This window comes from Chiloscyllium plagiosum, chromosome 7, assembly GCF_004010195.1.
Source record: "Chiloscyllium plagiosum isolate BGI_BamShark_2017 chromosome 7, ASM401019v2, whole genome shotgun sequence".
NCBI classification, from domain to species: domain Eukaryota; kingdom Metazoa; phylum Chordata; class Chondrichthyes; order Orectolobiformes; family Hemiscylliidae; genus Chiloscyllium; species Chiloscyllium plagiosum.
The window spans coordinates 63,247,408-63,260,544 of record NC_057716.1 but is presented as its reverse complement, the minus strand read 5'-3'; the positions used below and the strand labels follow the sequence as shown (position 1 = coordinate 63,260,544).

Below are 13,137 nucleotides of genomic sequence, written 5' to 3'. Positions count from 1 at the left end.
TGAGGGGTGTCCTTATAGAGGTTTACAAAATTATGAGGGGCATGGATATGATAAATAGACACAGTCTTTTCCCTGGGATCAGGGAATCCAGAACTAGAGGGCATAGGTTTAAGGTGAGAGGGGAAAGATATAAAAGAGACCTAAGGGGCAACTTTTTCACGCAGAGGGTGTTATGTGTTATGGAATGAGGTACCAGAGGATGTGGTGGAGGCTGGTACAATTGCAACTTTTAAGAGGCAATTGGATGGGTATATGAATAGGAAGGGTTTGGAGGGATATGGGACAGGTGCTGGCAGGTGGGGCTAGTTTGGGTTAGGATGTCTGGTTGGCATACACGGGTTGGACTGAAGGGTCTGTTTCCATGCTGTACATCTCTATGACTCTATGCCAGCATTGCCCACGTTCAGGAATATAAAACAAAAGTATCAGGCATTCTGGTTGCATGGTCAGCCCAATTCAGTTGTTTGGCATGGGAGCTTGGGTGAACTCCCAGGCCAAACAACTGATATTTTTGATCTTTGTCGTCTTTAAAGTTTCTAAAAGTGGCTTAACTGAAAGTGGTTGAACTTCTTGCCATTATACTGGCTCACAGTCCAAGTCTCATGCAAGTAAATTGATTATCATACTGGATAATTTAGCTATTCAGAAAAAAAAAAGTGGGATTAAGTAGTGGAATAGAAATAAAAACAACTCAGCACAGGACTCCCTCCTTGTCTACGTTGGCTTGATATTACAAAATCACACTTTTATCCCTCTTTGTACCCGAGCTGAGATCCTATTGTATTTGTAAAGCATTTAAACTGTATTGATATTTAATGTTAATTTCTTTCATATCATCAACTGGTGCTAAACTTAGCATATTCTGTTAATATTATCACAAAGGTATCGCCTTATGCTTATTTTAATACTATAACTCAACTTTTCAATCGATCAAAATCTGTTAACCTTGTATTTCCAGTTCGATCAAATTTAATAATGACAGTTTAATTTTGACGTAATTTTAAAACTGTGAGCTAGATCAATTTGAATTACTGTGCATTGTAATTATAACTATTGTCTTTATAAAGTGGTCAAAATCATCTCTCACTCCATTTTTGTTTGAACGTTAAATGTTTTGTAAAATCAATGTACAAATTAATACAAACCCTTTATAATATTTGTGTCCCCAATTTTTTTCTTGTCCTAACAGAATAAGTACAGCTGAAGATGTTTGCAACCAAATTGTGACAGAAAAGGATAAAAATTCAAAGACAGATATAGATAAGGATCTATCAGTGGCAAACACAAATGGTAAGTACCATATATAAATAACAAAAATCTGTGGGGAATTTTAAGTCTTCAGAAATGAAGTTAACATGTAAACTGGATTGTCCTGAATTTTCTTGTTCAGACCAAAAGGCATAGGAACTGAAATAGGCCATTCAGTCCATCAAGTATGCAAAGCCGTTCAATGAGATCATTGCTGATCTCAATTCTAAAGTCCACTTTCCTCTCTTTTCTCCATAACCATTGATTCCTTTACTGAATAAAAGTCTGTCTCCACCTTAAATGTACTTAATGACCTAGCTTTGATGACCCTCTGTGGTAAAGCATTCCTTTCCTCTATCCGAATTGGATGACCCCCATACCCTGAGATTATGCAAACAACCTCTCTGCATCTATCCTGACATGTCCCTTAAGGAGCTGGTTTAGAATGAGTATAAATCCAAACTACACAGCCTCTTACTCTTAAGATAATCTCTCTGTATGCAAAATCAATCAATGTGTATTCTTTAGTCTGCCTCCAATGCCAGTATGTCTTTCTGTAGGAAAGGGGAACAGAAATGTTTCTAATATTCCAGCTGTGGTCTGACTAGTGTATTGTATAGTTTCAGTGAAGTCTCCCTACTTTTATACTCCATTCTCTTTGAATTAATGGCCAAGATTCTGTTTGCTTTGCCTATTACTTATGGAATTTGTGTTAGTTTTGTGTGACCATCTCTGCTGTAGGTTTCTGCAGTCTTCTTCTATTTAAATAATAATCAACTAGTCTATTATTCCTAATTTCACTTGTTCCGATGTGATATTCCATCTGACAAATTTCACCTGTCTATATAATCTGCAAACTTTGTCATTCTGAGCTTTGCCTTACCACCTATTTTTGAGTCATCCATAAGCTTGGCAATAGTCCAGAGTGACCCCTGTATCCGCAGAATTGTTTTCTGCGTTTTCGGTTACCCATGATTTACTGCAGCCCGAGCATATTACAGGGAACGTTCCAGAACCAGGGACCAGTGGGCTGCTGCGAAGGTAAATTTTCCATTTAAATGAATGGGTTAGTTTCTGTCTGTGGTTTTGGGTTTCTGCGGTAGGTCTTGGAGCATATCTCCCGCTGGTATGGGGGGCCTACTGTACATTCACTGTCTTCATCCAAGTTAGTAATGTACAGTTTAGAAATATATGCATGCGCATTATTGATATTAACTGTAGAAACTTAACTGATACATAAGTACATAAAATGCAACCTTCAGTCAAAATGTAGATGGTCAACGTTTACAGGAGTAATGTTTGCAGAGGTTTTAATTTTCCATTTCCCATCACCTCCCTATCTCTCTTGTTGGGTCAGAGACTGTTCCCACTAACCCTATTTCCAAAAGTAGTAAAAGAGGAGCCAAAAGTAAATATACAGACATGAGGTGCTGAGGAGGTAACTGGACAAATAGTTTATGCATCTAATACATAGAATTATGTCTACTTTCTATCACAGAAACAAGTTATCCAGTGCAATAGACTTGTTTTTACTTCAAACAAACCTCTTGCGACTTCATTTAGAATAGTTGAATTGTGTGCCCAATATCTGTTTGTGTGGCAACAAGAAACAAGCAGAACAGTAAAATTCTGCTGCAGGTGAACTACATCTTGATCTTTTTGACATGATGTACATCGATGAAACTCCAGGAGAAACGTGGACGATCAGAATTATCCAGTTCAATCAGTACAACTCAGTATTTATGATAATGCAAAATAAAAGAACACTTTTGATCTAATGGATCGTCTTGCTTAATTTAAACAGAACAACATCTCTGATCCCTGATTTAAAGGCCAGGACAGAATATTCTTTTGTACAGTCTCCTGTCTGTTTAACCTTCATGTGGTATCTCTATGCTTGACAGCCTTTTTAGTGTCATTGTCTCATCTTTTAAAAACCTGATTCATATGTCTGCTTTTGGTCAAAATTAACTAAAAAACACAGTGGAATTGATCATTGTAACTGGTCTATAGTTATGGTGAGTTCTTCAAGTGACGAGTATTATCTCATCAGTGAGTGCAACTAGTTATTTGAATAACAAAGTATTGTATCCTTTTATCTACCATTTCATGGAAAAAATGATACTTGCCGTAAGTAGTGCCATGAGGAATTTGTGTTGAATCAGCAAATGCAGGAACCCCATTAGATATTTTGTTGTACATTTCTCTTGCTTATATTTACATCCATAATGTAAGCTTCTTGAGGAATTTCAACGTACTGTTGGAAAACATTCTCATGCAAGTAAACTGATCGAATTCTTTGCTTGAATTTTAGTTGAAGAACAACAGATTGCAGAAAATAAACACAGTGATATGTATCAGAGAGATTCAGATGGAATGCCAAGCGTGAAGACCATGTTACCACCCGATAAACGAATAACAGGAGAGTTGATTCAAACTTCAGAAGAAACAAGCATTTCTGGTGATGCTGGAACCAGTCCTGTGGCAAGACATTCTGCCAATTCTCCATCATCAAATGTACCTGATAAAGACAATCAAAAACATTCCGACACAGTGGAGATCAATGAGCTGGAAATTAAAAAAAGTAATTCTGAAGAGTCTAATAAAGAAGTAGATTTTCAGAATGTCCACTGTACTGGTGCAACAGAGAGTACCGTTATCCTAACATCATATGCAACCTTGAAAGGCACTTCTGCAGAATGCCCACAAGTCAATAATTTTACTCTGCTGGAGTCTTCAGAGCAACAGAATTATGCGCCAGCATCAAATATGTCTGCTGATGCAACTGAATGCACACTTGCTGATAAGCAGGATAAGATGCATGTTAACCAACCAGCTAAAGAATGCTCAGCATCCAATGATTCTCTTGCATCATTGTCAACCAAAGATGCCAGCAGAAGTCCAGAAAGTCCGACAAAGATTCCAGTGCTATATAAGTGTGAGTCTGAGCCTAAGCCTAAGCCTTCAAATGAAATCACAAGAGACTATATACCAAAGATTGGAATGACAACCTACAAAATTGTTCCCTCAAAGTCATTAGAAAATGAAGCATTTGTCACGTATGGAGTCATGCCAGAAGCTGAAATACCAGATCAGCCAACAGCATCTTATGTTGTCACAGTGCCTGACACTTCAAAAGAGTCAACAAAGCAGCTTGGTACATCAGAAGAACCTCTAACTAACGTTATAAGAGAGCTAACAGCTTTTCACCAAGGAGCTCACTTTGATAAAAGTGCTAAAGGAAGATCCATTAATCCTTCCATTAAAACCTCTCACCTAGAAACAACAGATTCCAAATTGCTGGCTGATACTGAAGATGCACAATCCAAGGTGCGAGTAAATAGAAGAACTCAGAGTACTTCAGAGAAGAAAATGAATGCTGGATCAGCCTTCCTCCAGCTGCATAAAAGGAGCTCAGGACAATATGTTAGCTCTGCTCTAGCTAGAAGTGCTAGTTTACCTTCTCAATCCAGCATTGATAGAGGTGACAAATTCTCACCAAAGGAGGAAAATGGATTGACAATTCAGGAAGTTACTCCGATAAATGCAGATGATCTAAATATTATAATTCCACCACCTCCAGAATTTACTGTAATTTCTGAAGGTAATGCCCAGAAAGAATTGCCCAAATCTGGGGAGACATCTATATCTCGACCTTCAAAACCTCCCAAAGTACCAAAGAAGCCATCTGTTCGTGTAACATTAGCTGACACAAAAGCTGTCAGAACTACTGTTGCTGCAAAAACATACAGCCCTACCTCACCATCACCTTTTGCTCGTGCGGTGTCTTCAGCAGTCAAGAAAGCACAAACAAATCCAACGTGTTCCTTTAAACCCAAGAGTGCTGGAATTGATTCATCAACCCTGTCCTCTCCAACTAATTCTGCAGAAAGAGAATTGCATCCAGCTTTAACAGTTCATAATGAGTCCGGTCACAACAGCTTACCAAAACAGGTAAAAGTAATATAATAAGGGAAGATTATTTACTGATTTTTAACTTGCAAAGAATATCTATTGTAGCACTAGTGTTCCTTTATCCTTAAATTGATGCATGCAACTAAATTCAAATAAGTTTCTGGATTAGTGGTGCTGGAAGAGCACAGCAGTTCAGAGTTGTGGGCGGAGGAACTGTAAAACCTGTGCCCACACCACCCCTCTCACCTCTATCCAAGGCCCTAAAGGAGCCTTCCACATCCCATCAAAGTTTTACTTGCACATCCACGAATATCATTTATTGTATCCGTTGCTCCCGATGCGGCCTCCTCTACATTGGGGAGAATGGGCGCCTCCTAGCAGAGCACTTTAGGGAACATCTCCGGGACACCCGCACCAATCAACAACAACGCCCCGTGGCCCAACATTTCAACTCCCCCTCCTACTCTGCCGAGGACATGGAGGTCCTGGGCCTCCTTCACCGCCACTCCATCACCACCAGACGCCTGGAGGAAGAACGCCTCATCTTCCGCCTCGGAACCTTCAACCCCAGGGCATCAATGTGGACTTCAACAGTTTCCTCATTTCCCTCTAGCTTATCTTTCCACGCTTCAGGCTCACTGCCTTTATTCCTGATGAAGGGCTTTTGCCCGAAACGTCGATTTCGCTGCTCCTTGGATGCTGCCTGAACTGCTGGGCTCTTTCAGCACCACTAATCCAGAATCTCGTTTCCAGCATCTGCAGTCATTGTTTTTACCTTGTAAATTCAAATAAGTGCCTAATCACAATAATGTGATTACTTTTTTCAGAAAAACAGTAATGCCATTAGAAATTTTATGAACAGGTTAATTAGAGAAGTTTAATTAGAGTAAAAAGTTAAACTTTCAGAAATTTTGTGTAAATACTAATGTCGTATGATTTTAAAAGATAATTTACTATGATAGGAGGTAAAATGTTCACTCTCTGTTGGTATATTACAGAAATATTCTACCAGGTTACACAAGCTGTTGCATTAGATATTTTTCATAAACCTATTCAGGTGTGCTTTGACACATCTCTGGAGCAGTGTGGTTTTGAACCCAAGTTTTCTGGCTCCATGGCAGGAGCAATACCACTGTACCATGAGCACTGTAGGATTATTCTGTGATTAAAATATTTCATAGCAGCTTCCACTTTAAGGCCTTAAAGTCTAATTAATGTGAAAGTTGAGCATCCCAAGCAAAATTGAGTTAACTGTTATTAGTGAGAGAAATTTGCAATTTTAAATGCCTTGGTCCAATTCAGAGGAAGAGAATTTGAACTGGATAAACAACAGTGAACTTGGAAATTACTTTAAAAAGTTGATGTCAGAACCACAAGAAATGGATAATTGATTAGCAACAACAAATGTCAATACCCACTCTAGTGATTGTAATGAGGTCAGCCAGGTGGACCCCATAGAATGAGTTCCCTGATTGGGGCTGTTAATCTCTTCCAGTCAGAGAGCCCTGGCTGACGAATAACAACAAATGTCTTGGTCACTCTGAGAGCTGACTCTGAGGTAGCTGGGGCAATGTCAAGGACTCTCCACATGTAAATAAAGGGTGACTTGGTGAAGAGACATTGACCTCTGAAGTTATTTCACTGCCCACAGTCCAGCAGGTTGCTCTCTAGTCATTGGGAGACCTAGTGAGGAAAGGGAATAATCCCCTTGGTTCCACACACAAGCTAATAAGGAGTTTTGGTTTGGTTATTATGCACCTGAGAATACTGCTTTGAGCTGAGCATGGATGCTAATAAAATATTTCTGGCTACTAACTAAATTACCTCGCAGTTGTAGTACGTAAACAATGAAGTAAAGTAACACATAAGCCAAGAAACTATGAAGGTTACCTACTTTTGCCAGAAACTAAAAATCTAATACTTGATGTGGGAGTTCCCAAAGTTGGGGGTTGTGAGTTAGAGGCAGCAATAGCTGCCATGGAACTTTGATCGAGTTACTGGTTGCGACACACCTTTAAATCCTTGTCTTTTTTTCTCAACTGTGATACCCCTTTACCACACCGTTATGGTTTGTACTAAGGGGTCATGACTATTATCCACCCTCAATATGGTATCCTTATGGGAAAAGACTTCGAACCCCCTGACTTTGTCACTCGTCTTTCACTTGACATTCACATTTGTCGATCATTTTCTCCTCAAAACATGTTACTGTTCATTCTGACTTAAATTATTTTCCTCTAGTACCAAATTGAAGAAGTCCGAAGACAATAGCAGGGATGCATTAAAAGTAAATAACTTTTGCAAATGTCTGTTTAATTTTTGTCAAAATTGCCAATATTATCTAAATAGGCAATTGTAATATTGTTGCACAAGAATAAGAGAAATTATTTGATACTTTCACGTTGTAAAAGCTGGTAACTTTTCAAACCCTGTTACCAGATATGTGCTTGTGACTGATGTTGGCTGAACTATCTATGAGAAATTTTTCAGAAATAAATCTGCAACAACAGATTTAGCATGATAGCAAGTTGTTTAGTTCTGGAAGCCATAATGGCTTTAAAGTGAAGTTACTTTATCTGAAAACTTGTTATTTTCTGACAAATAATAAATGCCGATAATACTAAAAAGCAAAAAAAATTCTCCATTTGCCTATTCTTCATAGAGAAACCTCAATTTTAACTGTAGTATACATGCTTTACCCAGTGAAACAAGCACCTTTGAGTGTAAAACTGTCGTCCACAGCAGATTACGTAGTGGTATGATCTATAGTCCTGCTGTTCGCAATGCCATGTGCTAGGTCCAAATTGCAGAAAATTATATCTTGATGAAAATATTACTGCTGCTGGACATTTCCAAGTAAAAATAAATAATTCTGTTTCCATTCCACTGCAAAATTAACTTTGATGGATTGCGGCATACTGTCTGGATTTCCAGGAACTAAGTCCTCTCGTCAAGTTCTGTTCTCGCAACTTTCAGGTAGTCACCATTCTCGGAAGCACACCCCTTGAAGTAGAGCAACATTGAAATTAATTAATGCAAGGAGCCTGCTAACAGTGGTTCAAATGGCAAAAACCTGTCCATCAAGCTATAACATGAGTGATTTGCTTCCTTTTCTTTCCTTCATGAGCTGCTTTGTTTGATGTGCCCAAAGATCTGTAGGTCACGTGGAGACCCAAATCAGAAGCTCGTGACGCTAAGTTGACATCAGTAGGACAACCAACTTCAGTTATTCTTTCATGAAATTGTTTGCATAAGATAAAACTGTATACTTTATCAGGTTTTGTTGCTTCATTTTAAATTACAGATGATACATTTTATAAATAGACCGTTATCTACCATTTGCTATCATTATTCCTGAAAAGTACTACCCAATTCATGAGTAGAATGCTTGCTCCCATGGTGAGTGTGTGCTGCTTACTGGAAAAAAGAGACTGGCATCTTATAAATTTGATAATGAAAGAAAATGCAAGGGTACATTTGATGGACTTCTTTGACATATACTTATTGGATCTTGTTGACTGCTCACTATTCATTTGGAAATATTTGCAGAAGTTGAGGAGCAAATGATGGATTACAACCTAATTTCAGTCTCTGTGTTTGTAGCATTGTCACATCTGGCAGTAATACATACTTTGAATTTCAGTTCTCTTACAATCTTTTACAGACTTTGTCTCCTGTAGGAGGACAAGAAATGGATTGCTGTAAAATAGTGGGAAATGAGGCACAGCACGTTCAACCACAATTGCCATCTCCTTTAAGTACATCAAAACCTGCTTTAATTTCCCAAATGAGTGACCCAGGAGAAATTCACCGAGCTGTTCTGGATGCTGTTCGCTCAGGGGAAGGAGCTGCCAGACTTAAAAAGGTGGACACACTTCCCATGATGTAACTATATGCATTAATAATTTACTAAAACAAAGTTGATCAGCTTTAATTTTAAATTTATTCAGTTACAACTGAGATATTATCCAACAATTACTAAACTCTGTAATACACAGTTATGAGTATCTTCTTGCACTACATATTGCAATTCACTGGAATATAAGGGGCCTTGGCTCAAAGTTGACTCGATGTGATAGCTGTAATTGTGAACCTGAAATACAAATATCTGTACTATACATGTGTGTTGTATGTGAAAATTATGTGCACTTATAACCAAAACAATCTCAATTATACATCTTTAATCTGTATTTCCCTATAAAATCAACATTTTTGCATACAGATTTTACGCTGTACATAAAAAGATATATAATAATAGTAAAAGCATTTTTGTAATAAGGACTAAAACTATTTTAAATGTAATTGACAAATATATGTTGCAATTTATTTTTAAATCCAACTACTGTCTTCAGCCTTTTTGGCTTTTATAATTTAGCGATAAGCCCTCCAATTATTCAACAAAAAACCAACCAATATTTGGTTTTCCTAGCAGTGTTGTATTTCCATGTTGTAATTTCAAGTCTTTGATGTTCCCAAAACAATGGGTTTCATTTTTCTGACCAATGGGGGCAAGACCTAGGTGGTATATGGATGCAGGACACCTGAGAAAAGCAGGGGAAACCATGTTGATATGCCATCAGGTTAATTTTCCATGGTTAAGCATGGACTGTGGTCAACAGCCTGTACCTCCAGAGACAGACAGACAGACAAGTGAGATAAATTAAGGCTCCAGCTAGTGATTATTTACTAAGCATGCTAGTGTTTTGATGTCTGTGGAAATGTCCTTGCAATGTATAGAGGCTGCCATTACAGTGGAGGTGGCCTGCTTTTGGCATAGAGCTGTCAAAGGTGGAGGCTCCATTCTCTGAAAGAGGGGGATGTGGGCAGGAGTACCCCCACCTGCAGCCAACGAAATCCACTTGGAAAACTTTCCCCTCTGCTCTGAGAGGCCTGGTAGCTTTACCACTGGGAATTTTTAATTTAAATGAACATCTCAGAAGGCACCTCCATGTTGAGGCATCCTTATGGGCCTCAATCTGCCTCACCTTTCCTGTGTTTTGTTGAGGCTCTGAAACTGCTCGCCTTCTGATTGCTTTGGTATCATTAAGAGCTCGCGCACTGCCCTTAATAGTTCAGTGAGCACAGAGGCAGCCGGTTAAAGAGGCGGTCACTGGGAAAATTGCACCTTCAAGTTGCTGCCAGCAAATGGGAGCTTGGGGATCCCCATCTGGTGCCAAAATTGGGGTCCGAAAGCCTGCTGTAAAATCTAGTTTTGTAATGAACTCTTTACCTCTCCAGCAATTTAGAAGCATTTATGGGATCAATTAGCTGGCACTTTACTTCAAACTTAAAGCCAAATCAATAGGTACTTGATTGTGTCATACCAATAAAAGCATATCAAATATTTGGTGGAAGTTTTCTGTAGATAGAAACTAGCTTGTATTCTTATTGAACTGTTACAAGGACATCTGTCATATAAGTGTTATGCCAAGGAATGGATTAAAATTGATATATCATCTTCAGCTTTAATGTTTCAAAGATTAGTTTGATTAAGAAATATCAGTTGATGAATTACTTTTGAAGAAAATGTTTATATAAATTAATTTTGCTTGATGTAGAAGGAAAATGAAACAATTGCAAATAATGTATCTGATATCACTCCTTGAAACAATTAACTCTAAGTCTGTATTCAATACTTTATTCAATCATTGAAAAGCTATTTTAGGGTGGGGCAAGGGTATTTTAATGTATAAAATGGCTTGGGTTAGTCAATTTATAACAACGCTTGTCTTTGCAAAACTTTTGAAATATTTATTTTGAAGTAAGAACACTGTCAATATGGCTTGGGCTTATTTTTTGAAATGTTCACTTTCAGTTTTGAATATGTTTCCTGATTTAGCACTGTATGTAAGAATTCACAACTTAAGTTCTGCAATATTCAATGCTTCAATTTCTATATGTATGTTAAGAGCACATCTTTGAAACATTAAATTCTTTTACCCTGTTTTTGTTTAATTCTGCACACTCAATGTTAAACTGGGATGTTCTGTTCCTGTTTATCTTGTTAGTTAATTATTTTTAAGTATTAAATATTGGAGATCTAAAATATTTTAATGGTTTTTAAGCAGATCCAATATCCTGGGTTGGAATTAATATACTAATTTTGAAAGTCTTGTTTTCCTACTGTTATGTCCCAGCTGATGGTACTATTGGACAAGTCGGATCCCAGAATGAAAACTGATATGTTTTGATCATACATTTTTGTTCAGCTAGTTAACATAGTGGTTAATCACTACATATTCACATTGGATTACAGACTGCTATTTAACAGCAGAACATTAGTGTAATACACAAAATAAAGAAATCTAATTTACAGTTAGATGCAAACATCAAAACAAAGTTTCATCGTGTTCCCCAACACCAGCCAGTACAGGGACTCAAGACCCCTGTCTCATTTCATTAGGTTTGTGCTGAACAGATTCTTTCTGCTTTTTTTCCCCCTGTGTATTGTGGAGACAATTCAGTGAATCCTTTCCAAGCCTGCTGTCACAAACTCTTCGCAAATCTGAGAACTTAAACTTGCTCAGTTACATTAATGTGCAGATTTCTATCAAATCTCTCCTAGTCTGGAAGCGGCATTTCTGCTAGCGTAGGTGGCTTTCCTGACCTGAACTGGAAAATTCCTCCTCAGGAAGAAACTAATACTTGCTTCTGAAGTTAACTGATGTAGTCTGAACTGGACAGGTTTTAAGTCTCCCAACCGAATCAAAAACAAAACAAATTGTCTTAATGAGTTTACACTGCCGGTCATAAACTCAAACGTTTAAACAACTTTCCATTAATGTCATAAGGGACTGCAGTCACTAAGCAATGCAGGATTTCGACCACTGTTCCAGAATGACTTGCTGCTTTTATTTTCAGAGAACATGCTTCATAGAAATAACCAATAACAATCTTCCTCTATTTTAATGCAATCCAATTTTTAAAAAAATTACATACCTTTCATCACTCTACTTAAAAGTTCTAAAAATAGAAATACTAGCAGTGTTCATGTCCATTATTAAAAAGTAATTGAATTTTGTTATTTCTGATTAGTACAATTGTACAGAATTTACAGTGTATAGGATTTTTCCAACAGTATACTACAGCTTCTACTCCCAACTTACATATTTGCCTTATATACAAGATCACATTAATAGACATTAAATCAAAGAATCAAATGTAAAAATGGTTGCCCTGTGGTTCAGCTTGTTAAGTCAGTCAGTGACTGATTCAAGTGGACCGGAAAAATTCCCATATTTGATCTCAAACCAATGTTGACCTAAAACATGGTAGTGGTATGTGGGATGAGAGTGCCAAAGATCCCCTAGGTTTGGAAAAGGAAGAAAGTTTCCTTACAACATAGAACAGGACAGCACAGGAGCAGGTCCTTCAGCCCATCATGACTGTGCTAACCATGTTGCCATTCTAAACTAATCCGATCTGACTGCATGTGGTCTGTATCACTCTGTTCCATGCCTGTTCACGTGTCTGTCAAATACCCCTTAAACATTGCTTCAATCTCTGTTTCTACCACCTTTCCTGTCAATGGGTTCCACATACTGTGTTTAAAAAAAAAACACTTTCCTCGCACATCTCCTTTAAACTTTCACCTCTCACTTTAAATGTATGTCCCCTAGTATTTGACAGTTCCACCCTGGGGAAAAAAAGACCAACTATTCACCCTATCCATGCCTCTCATAATTGCATACACTTCTATCAGGTCACCCCTCAGCCTCTGTTCTATTTTCACCTGCCAGTGGAATCATCCTCTTTACTTCTATCGTATCTATTCCCTTCATAATTTTATATGTTTCTATAAGATCTCATTCTTCTAAATTGCAATGAATTTAATCCCAGTCTACTCAGTCTCTCCTCATAAACAAACCCCCTCAACTCCAGAATCACCCTAGTGAATCTCCTCTGAACCCCTCCAGTGACAGTACATACTTTCTCAAGTAATAAGACCAAAACTGCACACTGTACTCCAGGTGT

General features: G+C 37.9%; 1 protein-coding gene across 3 annotated transcripts in view; it reads left to right on the top strand.

The window, feature by feature from the left end:
- Positions 1-11,118, top strand: part of cobll1b (cordon-bleu WH2 repeat protein-like 1b) — a 164,105-nt gene extending 152,987 nt beyond the window's left edge. For 2 of the 3 annotated variants that reach the window (XM_043693895.1, XM_043693896.1), the window contains exons 11-13: positions 1,190-1,290; positions 3,563-5,202; positions 8,828-11,118. In XM_043693895.1, coding sequence (XP_043549830.1) covers positions 1,190-1,290; positions 3,563-5,202; positions 8,828-9,052 — 1,966 coding nt within the window. In that variant the 3' untranslated portion in view covers positions 9,053-11,118. The remainder of the gene's footprint in view (positions 1-1,189; positions 1,291-3,562; positions 5,203-8,827) is intronic. The other variant, XM_043693897.1, reaches the window with a different exon arrangement.
- The last annotated feature ends 2,019 nt before the right edge of the window (positions 11,119-13,137 follow it).